Below are 27,529 nucleotides of genomic sequence, written 5' to 3'. Positions count from 1 at the left end.
CATGCCAACGAAAGCTCGTCACTGCGTATTGTTATCATTATTTTGCAATTGAAGTGCACAATTCAAAGTTTTCCAATTTCATCTAGATTGATTTCTCATTGCTTTGTGCATTTTCAGCTGTATGTTGAATGATCCGTGCTTAACGCAGGAGGCTGTGCGGGAACCCATGGAGTTTGCACATTGTGCTTTGCTCGCATCAATACATTGCTGTAATGGTTTATGACCATGTTGCTTGTCGCATTTCATTGTAGACTTTTATGGGGATTTTATTTTGTTTGTGCCACCTGATCCTCAGTTTGTTTGATTGTTTTCGACTGGCTTGTCGATTTTCTTTTTTGTTTGTGTTTTGTTCTTGAATGCAGAATGCGTGACTTGCATTACTTGATGTCTGAAAGTTAAAAATTTGATTAGCTTCTCATTTGAACTGTTCGATATTTATGCCGTCAGACTTCCTTTTAATTTTAAATTCTCATCTTGTTTCATTTTTGTTGGCTTGAAACAAATATCAGCTGCTATCTTTAATTAGCTCTTGTAACAAATACCGTTTGCAAAAAAATGATCAGAAAACGGGTGATGTGAGTTTTTGCAGTGATCATGCCATGCTGAGGGAACTGTTGTTATACCCCACTGTGTGCTGCTGTAAACAGATACATGGGGTTAATTACCTTTATTTTTATGTTATTTTGTATTTTAATACTTAAACTCTATATCATTCTCAGTAAGACTTGTGCAGGGTTGGATTGTCAGGTGGGTTTTCAAGCCTCAGAGCTGCAATGAAGTGTGACTTCCTTATGGCAAAATTCAGTCATGAGCCTCACTTTTCTAGAGGTGAGGAACACCGGTATTGGTTTTTCCTCACGTGTTCGACAAACCAAGACCTCCCTTGGTCACTAGGCAGCCCGATTTTAGAAAAAAGGAGATATAAAGAAGAGAAAGGTGGGTTTTGGTACTGTTTTACAGAGGGGTGCTTTGTCATCATGGCTTTGTTGGATCTGTGTACATAACTGTTAAAAAGTTTGAGGGCAGTAAGAATTTTTTTTTTCTTTTTTTTTTACTTCAATAGAATGATATTCACTTATGGTCACCAAGGCTGCATTTATTTGATCATATTTATAATTAACAGTAATATTGTGAAATTATTGCAATATGAAATAAATACATTCTGTTTTAAAATGTTTAAAATGTAATTTATTCCTAAATAAATACATAGGCCTACAAATCTTACCGACCCAAACTTTTGAACAATATAGTTCATCTTTCAGTTTTGTCATAACTGTGGTTCCTCTTGTCTTTCTTGTAGTCTACTCCATTGCACCTGGCAGCCGGATACAACCGAGTCCGAATCGTTCAGCTTCTCCTGCAACATGGCGCTGATGTTCACGCTAAAGATAAAGGGTGTGTCTGCTTATGTCTCCTTTTTTCCCCTACTTTCCTGTCTCTATCAACTATTTGTTTCACTCTGGTAAAATCTTTTTAATTAACCTTCCTCTGTCCATATATTACTTAAAGGAAAAGCACATTTTGGGCGTAAATGATTTTGTTTGTGCGTGTTTTGTTCTTGCAATTCCTAGTGGTCTTGTTCCTCTACACAACGCCTGCTCATATGGACACTACGAAGTCACAGAGCTACTGCTAAAGGTAAGGACAAAAACCTGAATGGGTGTGCATGAATAATTTTGTGTAATCTCTGTGGAAGACAAACAACAGTGTTTCCAGTTAAGCAGCTTGTTTTAACCCGGCACAATGCAATGAAGCATTGATTCAAAATCCTGCTCCACTTACTATATATTTAAACGTTTCCATGCTATGCAGTGTTTTAGGCATCACTGTGGAGAGAATGATTACGCCGATATTTTTGAATTTATAGACTGTTATAGATTATTATCTATTATTTTTTTAGTGACAAATTTAGTGCATGTCCTGCATACAGCTTCAGTCTACATGTCCTGTCAGAGTTCATTCTGTTTCAGTGCAAACACAATATAAAGTTCCATAGAGTATGGCCTTTAAGCCCAGCTTCCTTTATTTACAAAGCTGTAATATGGAACACTATGCTCATGGTGTGTTCTCCCATGCTCAGTGTGTCAACAGAGCCCTGTGGAGTGGCCAATCTGTCTCTACAACAATATTTGGAGTTTGATACACAGCAGAACAGAGAATTCTCAGCCTCAGGAGAGCTTATCACAATATCAGTAGTTCCCGGATCTCCTTATGCCCCCTCAATCATTATATTCGATTAAATGTGCTGTGCAATGATCAGAAAGACAATTAAGAATCCTCTTATCGTACACTGATGCATTGTGAACACCTGACGTTATCTTGATGTTCCTGAGTTCCTCAGGAGCTTTCGTTTCACTCCTCTTACTTGCAGCTCAAAAGAATCTCTCTCTGTTTTAAAAGGATCATTCACCCAAAAGAGATTTTCTCATTCACCCTCATGTCATGAAACACAAAAGGAGAAATTTAGCAGAATGTTTTCCACAATGAAAGTGGATGGTGACCAGGATCTGTAAAGCTTCAAGTCCTTTGAAACCATCCATTAGATCCTTTTGAGGAAAAGCTTGAATTTGACTGAAAATCCTCTAAAATCTTGTTCACCAAACATGTCACACAATATCATGTTTTAATGTTTTAAATATTTTATTTAGCATTTGATGCTAGATAGCAAATCTAAAGAGTAAAGAAAAAAGAGTTTTGTTCTGTTTACCCTTTGCCTCTGAGTGCAAGTTGATGTCTCCGTTTTGGAAAACTGCCATTTTCTAAAAACGTGTTCGATATTCTTTTCCCTCAGTGCTATTAACTCAGCTTCTGGGGCATAGCAGACTCCCTTAATAGATAGAAATTCTTAATCTATGCTAAAACTGCTCTTACTGCTCAAGCGGAACCGCATAATGTTCTCGATGTATATGAAAATGAATCTGAGCCGTCAGAGCTGGCACCATCCTTTCCGTGTGATCTCACCCTGAATGTTTTTCTGTAGCATGGGGCGTGCGTTAATGCCATGGACCTCTGGCAGTTCACCCCTCTGCACGAGGCTGCCTCCAAGAATCGCGTGGAGGTGTGTTCCCTGCTGCTGAGTCACGGAGCCGATCCCACACTGGTCAACTGCCATGGGAAGAGCGCGGTGGACATGGCCCCGACCCCAGAACTCAAGGAGAGGCTCACATGTGAGTTTATATAGCATAAATTGCATTATAAAACAGCCGTGTTCCTTATTGCTTAAGGGTGAATTAAAGACAACATGGGATCTTTCATTATTGCTCAATAATCAAAGCTTACAAAACTCATCCTGCTTGTTCACCGTCCAAGTGCAAGTGAGCTAGACATGACTTAGCTCTGATTGTTCCTGCAACATTCTCACTGGCAACGAGACCGACACATCAAGGTTTAGAGAAAGACAACCTTAAACATACAATATTCTCATTCTGCATTATTCAAGCGCAGTGGAGGCTGAGCTCCAGTCGGCTGATGGGGTTGGCAGGCAACATCATTATATATTTTGCCTGTGAATTCTCCATCTGGCTTCTCCCAGTGTGGGGTGGAGTTGATGTAGTTTTGACGGAAACTTTACACAATTTGCTGTGTAAAGATTTTCCTTTATGTAGAATTAGTTTGAGCTTGTGCTGCGAGTATTTAAGAATGCGAGCTCTTGTTGTAATATTCACTTTTGATAGTGTGTGGTAAGTAAAAAATGTGAGATAAATGGAAATATACATCAATTATAATAATATTTATATAATTACAAAATAGATAATATACTGTATAATTAATAAAATACAATATTTAGCTCTCAGTTCTCAATTCTTATTCATTGCTCAAGCTGTTATCCAAGAGTGCTAAAATGTAATACACCAGTTAAATATAATTTTTATGTTTGAAATGCTTCAAGTTAAGCATTTTAACATTATGATGTATGAAAATGTATATTGATTTTTAGATTCTCTAAAGGTTGCATTTAACAGTGTTTTTACAAATGAACTCTTGGCAGTTAATGGCGGAGATCATGTGATTTATTGAATTGTAATGTTTTGTTAAATATCAGCACGAGAAGGGATTACCTTTGGCCGAATCCCCGCCGTCCTCATCCAGTAAAACAGCTCTCATGCAGATGGAATAATGTTCTCTCTCTGCTGTTCTTATGAGCAGAAGCATAACAAATTGAATGCGCAAAATTCATTCGATCAGGTCAGACGATTCAGTCATACATATTAGATATCCTTACTCAAATTTTTGCAGCCGTAAAGCCAAATTGCATTGTAGCTGTGAAGCTTCAATGACTTTTTTCACGCTTTGTCTTGATGAATTATGTCTACCAAAGGCTTCTGTCAGAGCATCTTGCATCACCTCTCAAAATATTCTTTTTTCCTCCGGCGCAGATGAGTTTAAGGGCCACTCTCTACTTCAGGCGGCACGGGAAGCAGACATGACCAAGGTGAAGAAGACCCTAGCTTTAGAGATCATCAACTTCAAGCACCCACAGACGCACGAAACGGCACTGGTGAGCCCCTGCTGATTCACTTCAAAGCTCACCAGCTGAGGATAGTGGGATAGTTAAAGGGGATAGTTCAAAATAAAATTCCTATCATCATTTACTCACCTACATATCATTCCTTACCTTTATGATGAGATTTTTTCTTCCTTAAACCACAAGAGATATTTAGACAGGATGCCTCTGCTCTGTTCCATACAGTGATAGTGAATGGTGTACCAAAAAGAGAATTAGCAGAGAACTGTGACACTTAAAAGGCCTCTGTCCTGTGTTTCAGCACTGCGCTGTCACCTCACCTCACCCGAAACGAAAACAGGTCACTGAACTGCTGCTACGGAAAGGAGCCAATGTCAATGAGAAGAACAAAGAGTGAGTCATCGTGCCTGTCATGTGTTTAACAAATGGCAAACGTTTATTCTCTTTAGACTGATGCTAAGGTCTTTGTTTCTCATTATCTTCTGCTATCTTCTCTTTATTCCCTGTGCAGCTTCATGACGCCTCTCCATGTGGCAGCAGAACGGGCACACAACGACATCATGGAGGTTCTGCAGAAACACGGGGCGAAGGTACATACCTGCCTGTGCTCACGAGTGCCTACAGAGCTGCGACACACACATACACACCTGACACCTCACTTCGCTCTCCACAATCTGTCACAAGCTCTCACAGTGTAGTCTACCTTTAAAGGGATAGAGTATGAAAAATACACCTGTATTCTGGGAAGACATTTTTTTTTCTTGCCATACAACAACAGCTCAGGTCAAAGAGAGGGAGGTAATTGGCCATTTAAAAATAGATTATGATTATGATGCAAGCACCATTGACTGACATTATAAGTGGTATACTGGGGAAAGAATAAAACACTACAAGTGTAGAATGTGGCCTGTCTACAGAACCACAGCATCTTTTTTTTTTGTCTGTTCTCACCTGTTCTCAGTGGAGCAGCATTTCTGTCACATAATACCGTTGTGTGCAGTTGAGTCATCACGTTCCTGCTATGAGAGGAAGAGAATAGAAAATTAGGCATTGCCAACACTGCACTTCCTTCTTTTTTTGTTTTTTGTCAGAGTCATTTGCCTGTTTGTTAGTGGATAAGATAATTGGCTTTGAGATGGAAGAGCTCATCATCAGTATGGAAGTGTTTATATGCTAACATCTTCCCAATTAACTGCCAAACATTCATCACTCAGATACTTTAGCAGATTGGTCTCTTACTGGAAATCTGATCACTAGAGTGTGGAATCATGAAGTTATTCGGATTCAGAACATTTTTTGTACTATTGGTTTTATTGATTTAAAAATATTGGAATCACTTGAATTTTAGGAAGTTTGTTTCTGTAGTTTTTTCTGTAACATTTGCATTCTTCCACTAATGCAGATGGAACTGCATAAAACACAAATAAATTATGTAAAACATAAGAGCAATAGATTTGTTTTTGTCGGATATGCACAAGAATGAAAACTGAATTTGTCTGATTTATTTTTTTCCCAAAATTAATAAAATGGCACTTCGGTGTGTGTACAGTAGAGAAAAGTTGCCTTCTACATTTTTTCCACAGACTTGGCACATGTCTGTTGGTTTAGAAGAGATACTGAAGACCGCACAGTTGCTAGATGAAATACATTTGAAAACATGAAAAGGTTCTATGAATAATTTTATACGTTTGATTCTTTTGTTTTTCTGATGTACTCTGAACTGACCTCGTTTCACAGCAGACTGCTGAGGAATTGAAATGTTTTCTAAATATTCTGTACCATTTAAAAGTTTGGGGTCAGTAAGATAATGCTTGTTTTCAGTAAGGATGCTCTAAATTGATCAGAAGTGACAGTAAAGATATATAGAACATTACAAAAGAGTTATTTTACAAAGAAATACAGTTCTTTTGAACTGTCTAGTCATAAAGGAATCATGAAAATTGTCATGGTTTCCATAAAAAAAAAAAAATATATATATATTTTTTTTTCAACTGTGATAAGAAATATTTCTTGAGCACCAAATCAGCATATTAGAATGGTTTCTGAAGGATCATGTGACACTAAAGACTGGAGTAATGGCAGAAAATTCGGCTTCAATTGTGATAATATTTCACAGTATTATTGTTTTTACAGTATTTGTATTTAACTGTTATTTGTACTTTTTTTATTGTATTAATTTGTGTTTGTCCTCTTTGTTTTAAGCTCTCTATGGTGAGCCGGCTCTGTTTCTGTAATACTTTTTAAAAGATAAATCTTACACATTGTCAAATTTTCTGGTTAGGATGAATAGGTAAACAGTCTGCTACCTCGATCTCACAGCTGGACTGTGTCAGAGAAACTGGAGGACGTTTACGAGCTACATCAGTCATGTCATTACCTCTCTAGAGCAGAGAGGGGTAAAAGACTTCCAAATCAATGGAGCTCTTCCAGAGAGCCAAATCAGATAAGCATCGACTAACTGATCAGGCATTCAGCTACTGCCTTGGCTGAGAGCATCAGGGCTGATCAGCTATTCTTCAGCGGAGAGACCAGGGGAGCCGATACTCCTGTAAATAATCTCATCCACAGTCTGCCGCCTTTGTTTGAGCTGAGAGTATATCTAAAGGGCCTCCCAGTTCATCAAACTTGCTTGTCCTACTTTCACGCAAGGTTGTATTATCCAGAGGTCCTCTTCATTGATGCCGTGTGACTCTTTTATGCTGCCTGGAGCAGCTTGATTTGAAGCCGACCTCCCTCGTGCTCGCAACCCCTGCTCTTCTGCATGATAAATAAATGGAGGGTGACCCACCATAACCCGAATTCCATCATTCAGTCACCAGCCAACGTCCATCTGTTGCAGTACGACCCCTCAGAAACGCATTTGATCATTAACTGGTGTTGCGACCTAGCTCGCTGCCAAACTTCAGCGGCCAGACTTAAGTGACATTAATGGACTGGATAATTAGTCAGGCTTGAGGTTCAAAGACAAGAGGCTATTGTAGCTAGTGTGTGTTTACAGACCACGTGTCAACCAGTAAACAGATGGTGCAGAAGCATTGTAAGAAGTAAGAAGAGCAGGATGCGTGAAGAATAAAGCTGTCTAAAGTAAACACAGTTACTGAGAAAATCAGCTGACATTAGGAGCTGCTTATTAGCTGAAGATCTAGACTGATATGTGTAGCTTTGTTCAAGCTGACAGGAAAATTTGTTTCTGGTGTAGACTGTGTGACTAAAATCTGTTTAGCAGTTTCTCAATTTGGACTGGACACAATTAACATTTAACCAGATTTGTACACTTACCGTTCCAAAGTTTGAGGTCAGTAAATGTTTCCGAAAGAATGTCTCTTATGCTTGAAAATACAGTAAAAAGCAGTAAATTTCAGAAATATTGATGATGATAATACTTTATCACTCAAGTCTGAACTACTTCTGATGTGACCGTATCCATGTTTTTCAACATTCAACACCAACATATACATTACATCTATACAATACAGAAATATCAAGCATTATAGTTTACACTTACATAAGTATTACGTTACATCCTACATTACATGTACTATACATTTAAAATTACACTACACTTTACAGCATCCTCACCTCTTTTACAGAGAGTATTAATATGATCTTTCCAAGACAGCATATGATCCACCATCACTCCCAAACACTTGTACATTTTAACCTGTCTGATTTTTTTCATTATGAATAACAACAGATAATCAAATCCGTATCCAAATATGATTTCTTCAATTGTAATCGTATTAATAACAAGTTCATTATTCTAACACCATTCTACCTATTTTGCCACACCCTGTTGATGTAGCATAGGACTGTCTGAAGCATTCAACAGAGATATTAAAATATATTGATTTGTCATGTCAGCTTGACAATCGTCTGTATATAAAGTTTATAAAATATAAAGCATAACAGAACTGTGACACATCCCTGGGGTACTCCAGCATTTGTTATAATAACAGATGCCAATGTTTTGTTCTCTTTAACTCCCTGAACTCTATTTGTGAGAAATGAGATATACCAGCAGATCAACTGGGAATTTACACCCAACTGTACAAGTTTTGACACTGAAATATCTACCTGTATTTTGTTAAACATGGATGAAAAATTTAGTAACAAAGTTCAGGGGTCAAGTTTGTCTTAAACCATCTGAACTAAATTCTGAAGTAACAATCTTTCCAAGCATTTCCCAAAATATTAGTAAAATATTATTGCAATTTAAAATATAGGTTTAGTGATCCTTGATCCATCATTCTAATATGCTGATTTGCTGATCAAGAAACATTTCTTATTATTATCCATGTTGAAATGTTAAAAACATTTGTTCTGCTTAATATTTTTTGGAAACCTTGATAATTGTTTTCTCTATTCTTTGAATAATAATAATAATAATAAAACATTTTAAACAAAAATATTTTTGTAACACTATTATTTTCTTCACTGTCACGTTTCACCAATTTATTGCATCTTTGCCCCCAAAAAATAAAAGCATTAAAGTAAAAGCTTTCTAACACCATACATTTGAACAGTAGTATATATATTATAACATTTAAATTTAGATTGTATGTCAATCAGTCATAATGGATTTAGTTTTTTCATTATTTGCAACTCTGTATGTAATCATAATCATGTAATCCTAAATGTGTATATGTAGTACAGATGCGGAAACATTTAGATCATAGATCATTTCCATGCCAAAATGCAATAAAATGCTGTTTTGGGGCAAAAGAGCCAATTTGGCAGAAAATATGAGCAAAAACCAGAATGTGAACCCCAAGCTGGACAAGACAAAATGCAAGGCTATGTGAAATCCTGCAAGCATAACTTATTTGCAAAGAACATTTTTAACATTCAGCATACTCTAATGTAAGCATCCTTTCACCGATGAGATTTCTTTTTCAGGTTTTCTCAGAATTAATGTTCATGCATTATATATCAGTCACAAATTTATTTTGAAACAAATCAGAATTGGAGGTTGTAGTGTGAACAAAGCCATTGTGTGTTTGATGTGGAGAACTGCGCCATGTGCATTTTTTTGTGAAAAAGTAACAAGTTTGAGACAGAATAATGAACTGTAATCGTGCCAAACGCTGAACCACACGCACACATTTACGCAGTAGGTCCCTTTCTTTCTTTGCTGTGCAGTGTTGATAGTCTTTGAAGGAGCGTGGAAGTTTCCCAGGGGCTTGTCTGATTAATTCATATTTGTGTTCATTTCAAAAGAGGCCAAGTTTGCTTACAGCTCAGTCTTGCTCTGTGGGCTGCGTTCAGATGTGCTCTTCGCTGATCAGTGAGGAGGAGGAGATTTCAGTCTGCTCACTTCCTTTCCATCCTTTTTTTTGTGTTTGTTTATAGATGAATGCTGTTGACACGCTGGGTCAGACGGCGTTGCACCGGGCGGCTCTGGCGGGACACTTACAGACATGCAGGCTACTCTTGAGTTATGGAGCCGACCCCACCATCGTCTCCCTGCAGGGCTTCACAGCCGCACAGATGGGCAATGAAGCTGTACAGCAGATCCTAAATGGTACAGACTGAATCTGGGGTTTGGGAATGTTTATTTGGGCTTTGATATTATGCATTAACAATTCTGGAAATTGATGTTAATTTATGCTCGTGTCTGTTAGAAAACATTCCAGTGAGGAATTCTGACGTGGATTATAGACTCTTAGAAGCAGCAAAAGCAGGAGACTTGGACACTGTGAAGGTGAGACTAGTCATGTAGTTGTCCAATAGTCAACCAAGGGTTAAACAAAATCTGTCTTGATCTGGTGGAGCCAAGATATAACATGAAACTGTTCTCTCAAGAAAGAGAAATTTGAGGCACTATTTTTCTTTTTTTGTAAGAAACCTTAACTCGTTTGAGATAGCTGTAATAACCTTTACAACTGTTTTCATTAGCGTAGTGCTACAAAGCAGCTCCAGGTTACACAGAGATTAAAATATATCTGCGCTCATGGATATTGAATTTTTTTATATGCTTTTGTCTGGAACAAAAATACCCTTTGAGTTTAGTTTGTTTATCCCAGACAATGTAACTTTTCAAGGACACAGCTTGCAGTTCTTAAATGTGTTCTGTTCCGTACTCATGACCTTGAACAAGGTAGATGTAAGAAGACCTCACGTTTTTGTGTGTGTGTGTGTGTGTGCGCGTGCGTGTGTGTAAGAGAAATGCTGAGCCAGTGTGCACAAAAACTTTTTTTTTTTTATCCTATACACTAACATTTGTTGCAGCTTTGTTATCACAGGAATAAATTACATTTTAAAATCACACATAAACTAGAAACAGTTATTTTAAATTGTAAGAGTATTTCACAATATCACTTTTTTTACTGTACATAATAATTGCAGTCTTGGCGTGCATAAGAGACTTCTTTAAAAAACATGAAATATTGTGAAAAGCGGCATACATCACATACGTGCAATGATTTAAAATGCCTGCATATTATTAATATTGCACAATTACTATAAATTTTGAATATTTTTTTTACAGTAATAAATGATGATTAATGTAAATATAATTTCTGTTAGTCTACAAAAGTGCTTTGAATAATTTAAGCACAAGTCTTTAGATCAAAAGCTTAATCACCTCAAACTTTTTGACTGGTAATATAAGCCTGAAGTGATTTAGAAACCGATGCTAAAAATGTCTGAATGGATGGATGCCTTTGATGCGATCAGATCCTCGTTATCTGAAAGCCTCATTATGCGTAAAGTAATTAGATCAGAGCACCAATTAGACTTTTGTCAGGCAATTAATCAGAATCTCCACTGACGCTTGCCATAATTCTGGCCTGCTACCCTATAAAAGCACATCAAATGAAATGAATTCTTGGATGTATTTAAACACTCATCACTAAAATAAAGTGATGGATTTGCAAAATGAAATCAAGCATTCGCTTTAATGTTTTCTCGTTGTTTTCTTGCACAGCAACTTTGCTCCCCTCAGAATGTGAACTGTCGAGACCTGGAGGGCCGTCACTCCACTCCGCTCCACTTTGCCGCCGGATACAATCGCGTGGCTGTGGTTGAGTATCTCCTACACCACGGCGCCGATGTCCACGCCAAAGACAAAGGGTGAGATTTCCTGCCGTTCTTGTTCAGTTGTGGAGTGAACCTCATTAACAGTCAGCTCATGAGTTCGCAGCACCAGGAGATCAGCTTTTATCTTCTTGTCACTGTTTATCTGGAATTCCCTGTCTGTTGGCAGAGGTTTGGTGCCGCTGCATAACGCCTGTTCCTATGGCCATTACGAAGTGGCGGAGCTGCTGGTCAGACACGGAGCGTCCGTCAACGTGGCCGACCTGTGGAAGTTCACTCCGCTGCATGAGGCGGCGGCCAAGGGCAAATACGAGATCTGCAAACTACTTCTGAAGGTACTTTCATCACCCCTCCTGCTGGCTCAACACTGACCTACTCGCGTCACTCAGCATACTTGTTAATTCAGGAGCTATCTCTTCCTAGACGTCTGACAGCCTGGAGTTGTTAATGGTTTTTATATCACTCTGTAAAGTTTTGAAATGCAGTGTGAACCACTGCAGGGGCTTCAGGTTTATTGGCGTTGAGCAGACGTCGGTTTTAATGCTGTCGGCTTTCATCGTACCTCAGGTTACTGTCACAGAGAGGTTCAGCTTCAGAGCTGTAAAGAATATGCACATTAGACTTCAAACAAACATGTCACTTTGTTTCCTGAAGTGGAACTGCTGAGGTTGGCTGTGGTAGAAACTGCAGAAAAGAAATGTCGTTTTTCTCATCCACTGAATCTAAAACTGTAACTGATTTTGAACGCAACGTTTTTCCTGAGTCAAAAGTATTCACAAAGACTTGCATTTGATTTGATTGTGATTCGAAATCAGTTCTGTTAGGAGTAATTCATTAGCTGTACAGGGAACTGAAATATTAATGGACCATAACTATTAAATTCAGTACTTGTGGCCTACAGATGCAATTTGATCAAAAGAGTTTTCTTAGAAGTAAACATTCTTAAAATCTTTTTTTTTTTTTTTATCCATACTTTTGTGACATTAAAACATATATAAGTAGTGCAGTTTAATTGTGATTAATCACATCCAAAATGCAAGTTTATGTTCTAATAATATGTGTCTGCTCTGTATATTTATTATGTATATATGAATACTAGGGCCGGGACTCGATTAGAAAAATTAATCTAATTAATTAGAGGCTTTGTAATTAATTAATCGAAATTAATCACATTTTAATCGCATATAAATATTTGACCTGAGAACATTGAGAAGTATTTTTTTTTTCACATGGATTTATAGTATACCATTGAACAATGACTGAATACATAAGCTTAAGCAACAAAATATTGTTTATTTTTGTTCAACCAAGTCTAGCAGACCAGTGCAATGTTTGCCATGAAGTGTAGCAATAGCATATTTAGAAACAATTTAGAAATAGTAAATTTCAGAAATTCAGGAAGCTTATAGGTGCTGGAACCTTCTGTAAAGTGTTTTTTAAGTAAAACACAATACTGTCAATTACATTCAGAACATAGGAAACACTGACTATTAGAAAACATCTCTCTGTTGCTTCAGAGGCCATAACATACTAAGACCAACTCTCAATAACCTTGGCCAAAACAATAAAGAGTTCAACATAAACTGTTGCACCAACAAAATAATACATAGTTCAACATAAAGTGTAAATTTAAATTTTTTTTATTTTTAAAAAATGAATACATACACATACAGTATATATTTTTTTTAAAATTGACACGTATTTACATAAATATCTCTATATTCATATAATTTATAATTTATATAAATATTTTTAATATAGAAAAAAACACTTTTTTTCTTAAATCTATACATGCATGTGTATGTATTAATATATACATAAATATAAACAGTACACTCATATATGTAAGCAAAAGCTTTACTTTTGGATGTGATTAACTCGATTATTAATTAAAGCTAAAGCATTAAAGCAATAAAATATCAAATTGATGTGAATGTTTATTTATATTTGTTTACAAAATATGAACATAAATATGCATAAACTAATATATATATATATATATATATATATATATATACACAAACACACACACACACAAACAGATACATTTTACAGTATAATATTTACAAAACATCTTTTTTTTTCATACCACATATCAAACTATCTGTCCCTCAGTCCGTCCTGTATTCAAATATACTATGTTTATGTGTTTGTTTAGTGAAATCAAAAAAAAATGATTGAGCACTGATCATTTCATGTAGAAATCCTCGGAGAGATCTTAGATGAGGTTCTCAAACTGTGCTAAGTCAGGCTTCAGGCTCCTCTGTGGATCTGTGCTCAATGTCCTTATCTCTTTCAGCATGGAGCAGACCCCACCAAGAAGAATCGGGACGGAAACACTCCATTGGACATGGTGAAGGAGGGAGACACCGATATCCAGGACTTGTTGAGAGGGGACGCAGCGCTTTTGGATGCCGCCAAAAAAGGCTGCCTGGCCCGGGTCCAGAAACTGTGCAGCTTGGAGAACATCAACTGCAGAGACACACAGGGACGCAACTCGACTCCACTGCACCTGGCAGGTAATGAAAAATCATTCTGCAGCCTTCCGAGCCATCGCTTTCAACATAGAAATGAGAGCTCTTCTCTCTTTCAAATGGAAAAATCAAGCTGTACCGGCATCCAGAGAATTGCGTTTCTACAAAAGCATTGAAGCAGTGTGTGAGATATCATCCCACCCCAGAGGCAAGGCAAGGAAACCCAGAAGGAAAGAAAAGGGGGACATGTTGAATTAAATCTTGGCTCTCATCCTTTTCTGAGCGCTGTGTAAGCCTGGCTTCCAGGCAGGGATTCAAAGGCTTCCTTGCCAAATATTAAATCTGTCTAAGACTTCCACACGGTTCGTACCGTCACCGACATTTACATGAACAACAATATTCTCCGTATGGCTCATGTCCCCGATAAAGTCTTATTCAAAATAATCTCTTTATGTGAGCCTTCCCCATCTTATTCATGGGTGTTCTTGTAGTTGTGAAAATATGTTTCAGAATATAAACTTTTTCCAGACTCGTTCACATACACGTATATTGTAGCTATAAAAAAAAACAAACAAAAAAAACATTTAATATAACTCTTTAAACAATACAGATTATTTCAAAGCAGCTTCACAATAATAAAATGGGAACTAACCGAATCATTGATGCAAAGGTTTTCAAATAGAGATCGACCGATATGGGTTTTTCTATAGCCGATGCCGATGTTTAGAGGTCAGGGTCAGCCGATGGCCGATATGTGCTGCCGATTTTTAGGGCCGATATCTTGAAGTTTTCTCCTTCATTTGCATGCTAAAATGTCGCACTAATAATAAGTGGATGCACAACATTTCTAAACCTATCATCATTTATTGAGCACTGATTTGAACCATCTCTCAAATCTTAATTTTGTGCACTGCACGGTATTTAAATAAAGAATTTATCCAAAGCTAACCAAACAAATTAATAAACTGACCAAGTGTTAAATTATATATATGTCAATCATTTACATAAGTTTTCGAGCATTTATCAAGTAGAATTTTTCAAGTTTGTTGGAACATAAATGTAAACACAAATATACATTTAAATAAATACAATTTTAGAAATAAAAATAAATAAAAAAAATAAATTGAAAAATATAAAAAATAAATAAATAAAATAAATAATAGTAGTGCTGCAAACACACTAGCAACCAGCAACATTTGTGTTTGGTATAAATGGCACAGGACATCTAAAGTGCATTCTAATTTAAAAATTACATTGCAGTCTGTTCATTATTAAAATAAAGTACAGTCAACCAAACATATAAAAGGTTACACTGGTCAGTTTAAATAGACCGTAGTATACAGGTCCTCTCTGTTGTTATGCCAAGGACGTTTTTGATATTTTCCGTCTAGTTTACATTTAAAAAATAATAAAAAATATTATAGTTTAACATTCAGATACATTGCGAATGTGGAAACATTTAGATATGCGCAGAACAAGACCTGAGCAATAACCACCAAATACATCTAGGCAAACCCGCGCTCGCTCGTCCTCGTATGGATCGGATCATTTTTCAGATCAGCAAAACAAAAAAAACAACAACAAAAAAAAAAGGCCAAGACAAATAAACATACGTTTTGTCTTTTTTTTATTAACATTAAATTATTAAATTAAAATATATGAAATCGACTTAAAGTGCACATGGCATAATATCTTCTTTCTAACATAATAGCCGGACTTCTCATCTTCCAGTCTGCTGTGATGAAGTGAGCAGTTATCGTCACAGAGCTCTCCCTCCCCCTGGACTTCCACCGCCTGTCGTGAGCGCAACAGAGGATGCTCGGGATAGTTCATCCACAACTTTTTTTCTTCTCCTGTTCATAAAGATCTGGCACAATCTTTTCACTCTAACCTCTTTCTTTCATCATTATATCTGACAGGGAAGCCAAAATGCGTGGGGCGTTCAAGCTCCTCCATTCCTCTGATCGCCATGACCGCTGAGTGTGGACTGAACATGCGCAACTTTTATTTTTTTTTTTCATAAATCAATCCGCGGGTCACGTTTGTGCCGAACCGAAGATATTGATCTGAAAGGATCACGGATCAATGATGATCCGTTGCACCACTACTATAGTGTCATTTGAAAACATTGCAGTTGCGTTTTAAAATACAGCAACGAGCACAACGAAACCATTTAAAGAAGCGCATTCAGCAGTCTCCTTGAAGAGAAACAGTCAACAAAGATAATGATCTCCAACGTATGGCACGCTCTCTTCATTTTATCAAATGATCATATCACATCTATTTATTTTACAGTCCTGCTACTAGCATTTTATTCAGACTAAAACCCCTTTAATTCGTGTGAGAAAGCTTTTTTTCCAAGTGGCTTTTGCACATAATAATAATAATACCACTGCAGACGCATTTTGCAGCATTAATTGATCGTTAATTTAAACGAAGATCGATCATGGAAATTATCGAATATTGGCATCCCTAAATACAAATGAATTGGATGGAAAAATGGTTATTGTCTGCATCAAACATGCTTCAGAACAAATGTCATTCACCGTTCTGGGGCAGCTCCAGGACAGTTGTCTCTCCGAGCGCGTTGCTGTCTGTGAGCAGGGCAGAGTAACGGAGCCCTCAATCACGCTGCAGTGTTTGTAAGAGCTGACAACTTCTCCACCCCATTTACAGAGTGAAATTATCTGACTACCTTTATCTCCCAGGGCAGTTGTTGAATCTTCCAAAAGTTTTGTCTTGGGGTGCTTCACATGCAGTGGCAGCAGCAGCACTTTCCACCGCACCAATAACACGGGGCTGCCCGACGACGTGCCTGACTTTAAATCGGCGCTACAAAACACGGATATCGGCCGATGCCGATATATAAAAAAATTACAAATATCGGCCCGATATATCGGCCGAGCAATATATCGGTCGACCTCTATTTTCAAATATAATACAATATAAATTCAAATTGCTTTAAAGCAGCTCTGATAAGACAACAGTGGCATTATTCAGCTCAAGTAAGTTTAGTGTTTGTTCAGATTTGGTTCAGCAGTGCAAAGTTAATTATGAAACAAGTAAAAAGCTCTACAGAAGACATTAGCAATAGAATTCTTATTCAGAAGTAAGAATTTTATTTAATATAAAAAAATATATTATAGTCATTGTTGTTATTTTACAATAAACATGAACTTGCAGCTGTAATGATTGAATCACATTACTATTATAAATAATATACAATTGCATCTGTATTTAATTTTATTTGCAAGTATTTAGCAATTTAATTCAAATATATTAATAATAATAATAATAATAATTTAGTTTATAACTAACATGATGATGATGATAACAGTTGTTGTCACTCTTTAATGTGGGGGTGAAATGCTATTTCATGCATACTGAGTTTTTTACACTGTTAGAGTTGGATTCCCATGCTAAACATGGACAAAGTTTCAAAAATTAAGTTTCTGTTCCAAAATACTCCTTCCGGTTTGTCACAAGTTTCGGAAAGTTACTTTCGAGTATGGCTCTCTGTGACGTTAGATGGAGCTGAATTTCCTTATATGGGTCCTAAGGGCACTTCTCCCGGAAGAGCGCACGCTCCCGTATAGCACAGCGCTGAGAGCACAACAGGCATTCACTGATCAGAGCGAGAGCGTCGCGAAATGTCACAAAAGGAGTGTGTTTTTGGTTGCCAGGGCAAGACAACCCTGCACAGATTACCTAAAAAAAACAGCATTAAGGGACCAGTGGATGGAGTTTATTTTTACAGAGCATCAACGGAGTTGTGCAAGTGTTTTTGTTTGTTCCCTGCATTTCGAAGATGCTTGTTTTACAAACAAGGCCCAGTTTGACGCCAGATTTGCACATCGTTTATTTCTTAAGGATAATGCAGTCCCAACGAAAAAGGGTCACGATCGTGTGTTGGAACCGCATGCGGTGAGTAAAACTGCTTCAAATATCTCTGTGTTGTTAACTTAGCTATCGGCGTGTAAACACATCAAGTAAACAACATTCGATGTTGTCCTCAAACTGCACTTTCCACATGTACAGCTTAAAAAAAAAAAAAAAAAAAAGACGACAAATTGGAACTTAGTCATTTTCCAAAACCGCTAAGCAAATGTATACAGTTTCAGTACATACCACATAGAGACGTCGTCGCTGCTGCTGCTCTTGTTAAATTTCAGCCTCTGGATCTGATTCTGGATCATAAATATACGGCTGAATCTGACTGTTAGCCATGGTTTGTTTTGGATAGTTTTTCTCCTCACGGTAATGTCACAGCTCCCAAACGCTCTCAACGCAAAAACCTACTGGCGCTCGTGATTCTTTAGCTCCGCCCACACGTCACGCCTCCAGCCACTCGTGTTTTTCAAGGAAAAATCGGTACAGACTATCTTTCTCTTATGAATATAATAAAACTAAAGACTTTTTGGAGTTATGAAGGATGCAGTACTACTCTATAGGTACTCAAGATTAACAGGATATTGAGTGAAAACGAGCATTTCATCCCCCCCCCCCCCCCCTTTAATAAACATTATACAATTGCAGCTGGAATGTTTGAGAAGATATGAATATTTTAAATAAATTTACACACATACAAACACAGAAGAGTAACACGTAATTTCATGTTTGTTGGTTTTTTTTAACATGCATGGCAATTCATTTCTAATACATTATTAGCAACAATGATAATTAACTTTATAACCATGACTACATGCTAAAAGGAATTAGCCAGAAGCCTGAGGGTGTTAAATAGTTCTGAGCAAATGTCACTGAACAGATGGAGTGAGCACTCTGGTCAGTGCACTTATCTTGCTAGGCCAGGTCAGCAGCAGGTGGGTGACGGCCCTAACCATCAGGCAGAAATATAGACTCAGGATTTTACTCCAGCTTGCACACATTCTCTATTTCCACCGGAGAGCAATGGGCTGTGACTAACGTGGTGGTTGTGACCCCTGCCTAGTGAACACGTCACTCGTCTGCCGTTTGCCTGCAGGGAGAATCGTAAGATGAATTCATTCGTTCTGACTGATATTGCAGGATCTCAGGCATTACAATCCTGATGCTTTTCTGTGCATTTTTTTAATGACTGAAACATCATTTTTAAGGCTGCTTAGGGGGACTGAGATAAAATGTCTACTCACCAATTAAATTTGTTTTCATTTTCTTTTATTTGTAAATAATCTGTTATGAAAAGTTTTGGGGAGTAACTAGCTGCATGGAATGGAATTATGAATTTATTGTCAAAAAGTACAGAGAAAAATTTGTAATTAAAGAGTAACTAAACCCTAAACCAACTTTTTTTAGTTAACAATCTGTAAGAATGGGGTTTTATTAGTGCTGTTCAGTGATTTGAGTAACTTTTTTGACATTTGAGTATAAAGTGTTTTAATTCTACAAAATATGTTGTAAAAACGCCTGAGTGCTGCCCTCTTCAGGTTGAATGGTGGCTACTGCAGTTGATTTTTTTCTATTGGATGTTGCTGTGGCTAGTGACGTAAGTGGTGGCAGGTGACTTAAGCAGTTTCCAGCTCACCACGCCCCTTGGTACGAGCTACCACGCCCTTGGCAGTATAAAACCATCTTGTTCCGTCAAAATCACTGTAGTGAGTCAGGAGTTGGAATTGTGAGTACTGACAACGACCAGGATAGACTATTATAGCATCTATTTAGCATAGCAATTATATAGTTATTTAGATCAAGTTAGCTTAGATTTATCTGTATTTAGTACAGTGGTCAGGATGGTACGGAGGTGTGTCGCTACTTGCAACAGCTCTGCTGGACTGCATAGTTTACCAGCAGACTTTAAAATTAGGCGCCAGTGGTTGCATGCACTTGGTCTGGAAGACCGCAAGTTCCCAGATGCAGTGTGTAAACTGCATTTTACGCGGGATTGCTTCTTCAACGCAATGGAGGTGGAAATGGGCTTCTCCACACAGCTCGCGATGAAAAGCGACGTGGTGCGGGAGTTAAGACCGCAGTTTGAGCCAGCGGCTCGAATTGATATGAACAGACACCTCGTCATCCTCCACTTCAGGTGAAAGTGGGGGAGAAAAGTCCTCTACTTCAAATGATCGCTCTGTTGCAAAGCTACTTGCGTCATTACAGTCACTCTCTATTTTAGCTTCTCTGACAGCAGCTGTCAATCAATCTGTCACTGCGGGTCTCAGGTTCACGCCGCACTCGCTCAGCCCCACCCTAGGTTCGTCCCCTCTATTTCAGCTGTGCTCTGCCCACTTTTCAGCATTTTTCAAATATTTTCAGTGGGTGGAGTCAGGCTCTGACCAGGGGTTTAGTTACCCTTTAAATTGGTTATTTATGAAAATGGGAACGATTACAAAGGGGTTTTCATCTGAATATTTCCCATTTACAGATTTGATGGATTTCTTTCCCAAATTGCATTGGCTGCTTTAAAATATGAGACATCAGTGTTTCATGAATTTTTATTACACAAGGACATTTTCTATTTGGGTTTATGTAAATGCTTTATTTTTTAAGATTAACTATTTTTTCCAAAGCATTGTTAAATGCCAGTGTTTCCTGTCATAGCTATCCAAAGATTTGAATTAAAAAATAGTATCAAAGCTATTAAACTATATATTTCGATTTTTAATCTGTATTTAAATGCAGAACATTCTCGAAGCAAAAGGTACTAAAGTCTGAGTTTGTGGTGGCTGTGCTTTGAAATTAAATGATCATGATCTTAATTCAAGTGAAGAAGGATTTCGAAAGTCTTGACAGTTATCAGTGTAAGGTTAACCCTGGCTGCTTTATCAAATTTAGAAAAGTAATTAAATGTAATAAGTTACATTACTTTAATAAAGTAACTGAAATGGTTTAAATAGGGTAACTTTTAACATGTAACCTGTTAAATTTCCAAAGTAACCTTCGCAACACGGCTTATGAAGTAACACTTGTGGGTAAATTAAAAATAACTTTGTTTTTTACGTAGTATTACTATACTATATAAAAAAAATGGCTTTTCATTCATCCATAAAATCAAATATGTGCAGAAATTTTCTTTAAAATGCTGCAATGAGCCCATCTTGCTAATGCAGTCTATACTTTTTCTCATGTTTGGAAAACAGTTGCTGACACTTTGCGACCCGTGACACCGTATCCATACTATTATTCGTTTTTAATTTCATTTTATTCATTATAATCTTAATGCTTATCATGGTGTTAATGAGAGTAAATCTGATTTATTAAAAACAAGAGGAAAACCGAGCAGTGCGTGCAACCAGATACATGACATATTCGTGGGAAGGAAGTGAGAAACTGCTAAAACTGCTTGTCGTTTATGGAGAAGAACCTGCAGGAAGCGTTTGATGAGCGCGGCACACGCGGTGGAGTGTGTACATGTGAGAGCGTTTTCTCATTAGTGCGGTTCTCAATGCCGGGTTTGCTCATTATTAGAGGGCTCCAGCCTTTAATGATGAGGGCTCTAATTAATGACAGTCCTGTAGGCAGTCATGTATGTCTGGAGTGAGAAACAGAGTTAAAGGAACCAAAGAAGACCGTTAAAGCTGAAAATAGTCTACTGGTCTTTTTGGGTAAAGGTCAGCGACAGCTTGTTTAGTGCCAAAGGTTGTCTACCAGATTGAGTATGTTTTAGCTCGGCCAAAAAAAAAAAAATATATATCTGTGCTTAGCTTCCACTTCACACCGAGCAATAAATATAATTGCAATTACAAGGAGTAACGAGGAGTAAGATTTCAGTAACATTGGCTAAAGAACATTTAATTAATTGAGTTTAATTACGTTTTGAAAAGGGAAATAGATTAAATTTCACTGAGATGGTGATAGCTACGTAGAAGCTGTAATGTATCCAAGATGAGCAATCTGATTTTGGGAACTATTAATAAATTCATGGGGAAAATTATGAATGCGATCATGGACAGCTGTAACGGTGTTATTTTAGTAATAGTTATACACTATTGTAGTATTTACTAATATTTTGAATTAGCTTTTGCTATTGTATTTTCTGTTTTCATTTACATTTTTTTGTCTTTTTTTGTGCTTGTCTTTTTAGTTTTTGTGCTCTTTATATATTTTTAATTGTTTATTTTTATTTCGTTTTTTGGATGCAGTGATTTTAATACTTGCATACTATTAGTATTTACTAAAATTTGGATTAAGTAATGTTTATGGTTTAATAACACATACATTAGATAGATAGATACTTCAAAATTGCACAAACACTTTCTATTCAGTAAATCTGCCTGAAAAAAAGATGATTTGGGGTTTGGGTTGAGTTCCGTGTAGATTCATAATCATTTAGATGTAAATGTGATCCTCACCCTCATGTAATTTAATTTCACGGTGCTCCAGTTTGCAATAATTCTCAATTGCGCACTCCTGATCCACTTTATAATTTATGGCTATTATTAAAGCATCTCCTCAATGCAGTTACTTTATTATCATACAGTAGCTTCAGTGGTGGTGCACCACAGCGGAAAAATGCTAGTTTTTTTTTTTTCTTTCAGTTTTCAAAGTTTCGAAAGCACTCTGAACTGTACATGTGATAGGGATTGGTGCTTGTGTTTGATACCAGATGGTTTGTGGGCAGATGGATTTACATTTCTCTGCATTCTTTTTTTTCCACAGCTGGCTATAACAATCTGGAGGTAGCAGAGTATTTACTGGAGCATGGGGCGGACGTCAATGCGCAGGACAAAGGTGGCCTTATTCCTCTCCACAACGCGGCCTCATACGGGGTGAGTGCAATTGCTGATTAAAAGGAGGAATATTTCATTGAAACTGGGACTACATGCAGACATCTGTTAAGCCGACGCATGTCATGCCTCCGGTGTCATGTCAGGTCTGGCAGGAAACCTCAAGACACACACAAACAGATGTAGACTGTGAATAATCCATGTATTTGCTTCTGAAAATGAAACGCAGGGCTTTTCTCTTCTTCGAACAAGTGTAAACCTTCACCTGAACCCCTCTGTGCTTTGATACAGCACTTTGTTTTCACTTCCTGTGTGTGACAAAATCAGTGTGTGACTGTATGCAAAAAGTATTTGGACATCTGTATTTGTTCTGCCAACAGAACCTTGGCTTATGCACTTTTAATGTGTCACTGCGGCTCATGATTCTTTCAGGTGGTTTCACTTGCATTTCCACTCGCGGAAAAGCCAGATGCCGAGATGATGCCGTTTGCGAACTGCAACCCAGATTAGCTTTAATCCACGTGACATAGAACACTTCTAATACAGGATTTGACTCTTTCTGGAAATCAAATCAGGCAAATTCAGGGAAACCCATTTCAGGTGAGGGTAGCTGGAGGTATTTATCAGGGTCTGCCCTCTGGAGGTCTACAGGGATGTGATTAGACCATGCAGATGGATAGGAGCAGATTGCTATTACATAAACATGTTGGATCTGAACTAGCCAGACTCCAGCCCTCGACATACTTGCATACACTCTCTGTCGCCGTCCAAGAAACAGGACCTCTGTGACAAGAGCTGTGAGATTCTGATTGGCTGTGGCCGTAGTGGCAGGTTGCCCAAGCTTTGCTGATTGGCTAGAGGAGAGCTGGCGGCCGGCCGATCCTGGCTGACCTTGAGTGCACCTCCCTCTGTTTATATGCGGCCTGTTTGTGTAGAGGCTGTCAGCACTCGGCAAACACAGCCAGCTGATCGCAGTTCCATACAGTCACTGCTGCTGATGGAAGGGCGGCTCAGGACATCTCAGCCGCACACACACTGCACCACAACTCAAGAGTTGGCCCTGCGCTTTCTATTGCTAATGAGAATTGTTCTAAAATGCCTTTTAAAGAGGTAGTCTACCTTAAAATTAACATATTGCCATTATTTATGCATGCTCATGGTGTCATGCTTAGTTATTATTGTTAACCAAAACTATTAAAAAACATTTTTGTTAATAGACATAATAAAAAGGATATTAGATTAAAAAAAATTACTTGCTTTGGCAAGTAACTAAAAAAAGTGCTAAAATTGGACACTGCTGGAACATTGCTACTAATTCTTATTCACTTGCCAAATAGAGCGAAGGCAAATGTTAATATTTTTGGTGAATAACAACTTGCGTTTTGTTTTTTTGTTCACATGTCCAAACAAAGCTATCATATGGCTTTAAACAAATTGTATGGAGCACTAAAGATAACAATTAGCAACTGAAGTCTGAATCTTTTACACCAAGCAGATCTGCTCCAGAAAGAGCTATGCTTCTTTTTAAATAACATCCAGGTTTTAAAGATTGTAGGTTGTAGAATAATTTTGTCAGTAATGAGCCTCTGTCTTCCCTTCCAGCATGTGGACATCGCGGCCCTGCTGATCAAGTATAACACCTGTGTAAATGCCACTGATAAATGGGCCTTCACACCCCTCCATGAGGCTGCGCAGAAGGGCCGCACACAGCTCTGCGCTCTGCTGCTGGCCCACGGAGCCGACCCCACCATGAAGAACCAGGAGGGCCAGACGCCGCTGGACTTGGCGACTGTAATAAAAACACACCTCTTGCTTGGATTCACATTAACATACATTCAAGCCCACATTCGTATACTGTCAATCATTTAACAGAGCTACAGACTTGAATAGACATTCTGCATTTTAAACCCAACTTCTATAAAAGTTTCATGCTCTACAAGACCATTTGTTCTTGCTGTAAGACCTCATATGGTTCAGGTGGCATAGACTACCCTGAGAAATTGGGAGATTTATCTTCTAAACACATAAGCTGAGGTGTTTAAACCCACGTCCCCTGGGTTCAGGCTTGTGCGAAGCAAATAGTAAATCTGCCGTAACCTTTAGTAATTGGGCTCCAGTGGCTGTGTTCATGCCAGGTGCTAATGACACAGCTGTTCTCCGCTTTTATTGTCCAATTCTAGACCAAGAAGACAAACTAATGCTGTGTACAACTACTTTCTAATTTATCCTCTCGCCCATGTGGCGTGGAACTCTAACATGAGTATTACATTAGTCTAGTTGTATTTAAAACTGATCAGACAGAGAGTTCTTACACTACTATTGATCGTTTTTCCTTTACGTTTACTTCCTTTTTTTCTATTGATTTCCAGGCTGATGATATCCGGGCGCTGCTGATTGATGCCATGCCCCCTGAAGCGTTGCCTAGTTGTTTCAAGCCCCAGGCTACAGTGGTCAGTGCCTCTGTCATCTCTCCAACATCTACCCCTTCCTGTCTGTCCGCTGCCAGCAGCATAGACAACCTGGCCGGGCCGCTGACAGAGCTGGCCGTACCTGGAGCCTCAGGCCCTGCTGATGGGGCGACTGCATCAGAGAGGAAGGAGGGAGAAAGTGAGTAGGTCATGTGATGTGTCTTCATATTTTTTTTTTAGGGCTGCAACACCTTTTTCAAATTTTGATCTGAATATAAATTGAATATAAATAATTTGTTTAGAATGTTTTTGAGAAATGTTGGAATGCTGACAACATTTTTAAGAACAGTAACTGTAATGGGATTATAACAAATTATGTCAGTCTCTTACATTTATAAGAAACAGAAATTATAGTAACAATACTTGGGCAGAACTTGTTAGTAGTTAGAACTTATGAAAATATGTCAGTAACAGTTTACTTATAACCTTTATGTATAATGCATTATAAAAGTAGTTTTAATGCATTAATTATGCCTTGTAATGCTCCTAATAGCATTGTACAATCTTATCTATAATTATAATAACAGTTAATACATTATAACACTTATAAGTTCATTGTTACACTGTGCATTTTAAATTTGAAATTTGAGAATATACAGTTTGTACAGTATAAAAACCATTACACCTATGGGATGTCCCCACTTTTCACAAAAACAAACGTGTGTGTGTGTGTGTGTGTGTGTGTGAAAAGCTTTATACAATTTATAGCACACAGAGTATAAACTCAGAGTTTATGTACTGTTTTATAGTCTTTTCTATTTGTATTTATAATCTTCAGTTTGCACATGGTTTTGGAGGAAGGGAGAGTGCATGACATGAAATAGCACGTTGTTTTATAAAATGATGGAAAAATCTTTTATCCCATTAATCACAAAAAAAAAAAAAAAAAAAAAAAAAAAAAGATTAATCATGTAGTAAAATGACATTTAGTTGCATCCCTAAATGTAATTATGCCCTGAATGTAGGATAATAGTTACATGAGTAATGATGTATTTTGTTCTCTATAGTTATGATTCTGGATATGAACATCAGTCAGTTCCTGAAGAGTTTGGGTTTGGAGCATTTGCGGGATATTTTCGAGCGGGAACAGGTAAGGTCACTTCCTGGGATCAAATCAATCTCAGTCTCCTCAGTTCCACTCCACACATTAAATTGCCATCCGTCCCATGTAGAGAGAGGCCTGCCGTTGTTTCCTGTAGAGAACTCCAGGTCCTTCTAGTGAACGTTATGTAAATGCGATGACATCTGTGGACTCGTAATTATCTCCTTTCAATAAACTCAACTCTCTCAGCACCTTGGCTCTAGCCTTTCCAGCCAACTCCTCTTCAGCCGGACGCTGTGAGATTACCAGCATCTCTGGATCTTTATAGGTATGAGAGAGATCCTGGGTAACGGGGCTGACCTCTGTACCCCTTCTTTTGATTAATACGGTCATACCACTCGCTCACACTGAGCTCCGGACTCTGTTGTTCCTCCGGCTTTCCTTGTTCTCTGCTTCACCCGTGGGATGCGATTGGCATACTGCGCCAAGCCCGCCACTCATTTGCACATAGATGAACAGAAATGGTCTTGGCGGCCACCAGCTGGGAAAGAGCGCTTGATGTGAGGGGCTGAAATCAGTTCTGATTGTGGCTTTAGTAAGACGCATTCATCTGTCTCACAGTGACTCACTCGTCTGCTCACTCTCCATCTTATTCTGCCTCGCTGTGCCTACGGGAGATGGAGCATGAACAGACAACAGTTTTTCAGAGACGTGCGAAAGACTGAGTGCAAATGAGTTTGAGGATATGCTCAAAGATCTCATACACGCACCGATGTCGTCATTAGACGTGTCTGGCTTTAACCTCAGAACAGTTTAGAGGCGTCTTCTCACTTTACAAGTGCCGTCAGAAGGGCGGTGTGTGAATATTTGTCTCTTTTAGATGTCTGCTACATTTCCACTTCCTTAAGACATTTTATTGTTTTATTTATCGGTTAAAAACAAAGGTTCCAGAATCCACAAACGCTTTCTAGCGAATGTTACCCTGGACCACAAGCAGTCATAAGTGTCAATTTTTTGAGATTGAGATTATAATAAATATGCTTTCCATTGATGTATGGTTTGTTCGGTTATGACAATAGTTGGCTGAGATATAACTATTTGAAAATCTGGAATCATGGAATATGATCTTTAAATAATACCCTAATAATTTTTGGCATTAAAAAAATCGATAATTTTGACCCATACAATGAATTTTTGTTTATTAAATATACCCATGCTACTTCTGTATATGTGGTCAAGGGGGTCACAAATTTGCACGTTAAAATTCTAGTGTGGACTTTTCGATTTCATATATTTAGAATGATAATAAAAACTTAATATAGTTATAATTACAGACACGCACGTGTTTATATATATATATATATATATATATATATATATAT

The 27,529-nt window shown here is 37.8% G+C and overlaps 1 protein-coding gene across 3 annotated transcripts in view; it reads left to right on the top strand.

Moving 5' to 3' along the window:
- Nucleotides 1-27,529, top strand: part of tnksa (tankyrase, TRF1-interacting ankyrin-related ADP-ribose polymerase a) — a 91,230-nt gene that overhangs the window by 56,671 nt on the left and 7,030 nt on the right. For all 3 annotated transcript variants that reach the window (XM_052588963.1, XM_052588964.1, XM_052588965.1), the window contains 15 exons: nucleotides 1,301-1,395; nucleotides 1,572-1,638; nucleotides 2,981-3,167; nucleotides 4,377-4,498; nucleotides 4,767-4,858; nucleotides 4,977-5,055; nucleotides 9,815-9,986; nucleotides 10,087-10,166; nucleotides 11,391-11,536; nucleotides 11,670-11,835; nucleotides 13,800-14,019; nucleotides 22,570-22,679; nucleotides 24,240-24,428; nucleotides 25,007-25,244; nucleotides 26,113-26,195. In XM_052588963.1, the coding sequence (XP_052444923.1) occupies nucleotides 1,301-1,395; nucleotides 1,572-1,638; nucleotides 2,981-3,167; nucleotides 4,377-4,498; nucleotides 4,767-4,858; nucleotides 4,977-5,055; nucleotides 9,815-9,986; nucleotides 10,087-10,166; nucleotides 11,391-11,536; nucleotides 11,670-11,835; nucleotides 13,800-14,019; nucleotides 22,570-22,679; nucleotides 24,240-24,428; nucleotides 25,007-25,244; nucleotides 26,113-26,195 (2,046 nt within the window). The remainder of the gene's footprint in view (nucleotides 1-1,300; nucleotides 1,396-1,571; nucleotides 1,639-2,980; nucleotides 3,168-4,376; nucleotides 4,499-4,766; nucleotides 4,859-4,976; nucleotides 5,056-9,814; nucleotides 9,987-10,086; nucleotides 10,167-11,390; nucleotides 11,537-11,669; nucleotides 11,836-13,799; nucleotides 14,020-22,569; nucleotides 22,680-24,239; nucleotides 24,429-25,006; nucleotides 25,245-26,112; nucleotides 26,196-27,529) is intronic.

Source organism: Carassius gibelio, chromosome B21, assembly GCF_023724105.1.
Source record: "Carassius gibelio isolate Cgi1373 ecotype wild population from Czech Republic chromosome B21, carGib1.2-hapl.c, whole genome shotgun sequence".
NCBI classification, from domain to species: domain Eukaryota; kingdom Metazoa; phylum Chordata; class Actinopteri; order Cypriniformes; family Cyprinidae; genus Carassius; species Carassius gibelio.
This window is presented reverse-complemented; position numbering and strand designations above follow the sequence as displayed.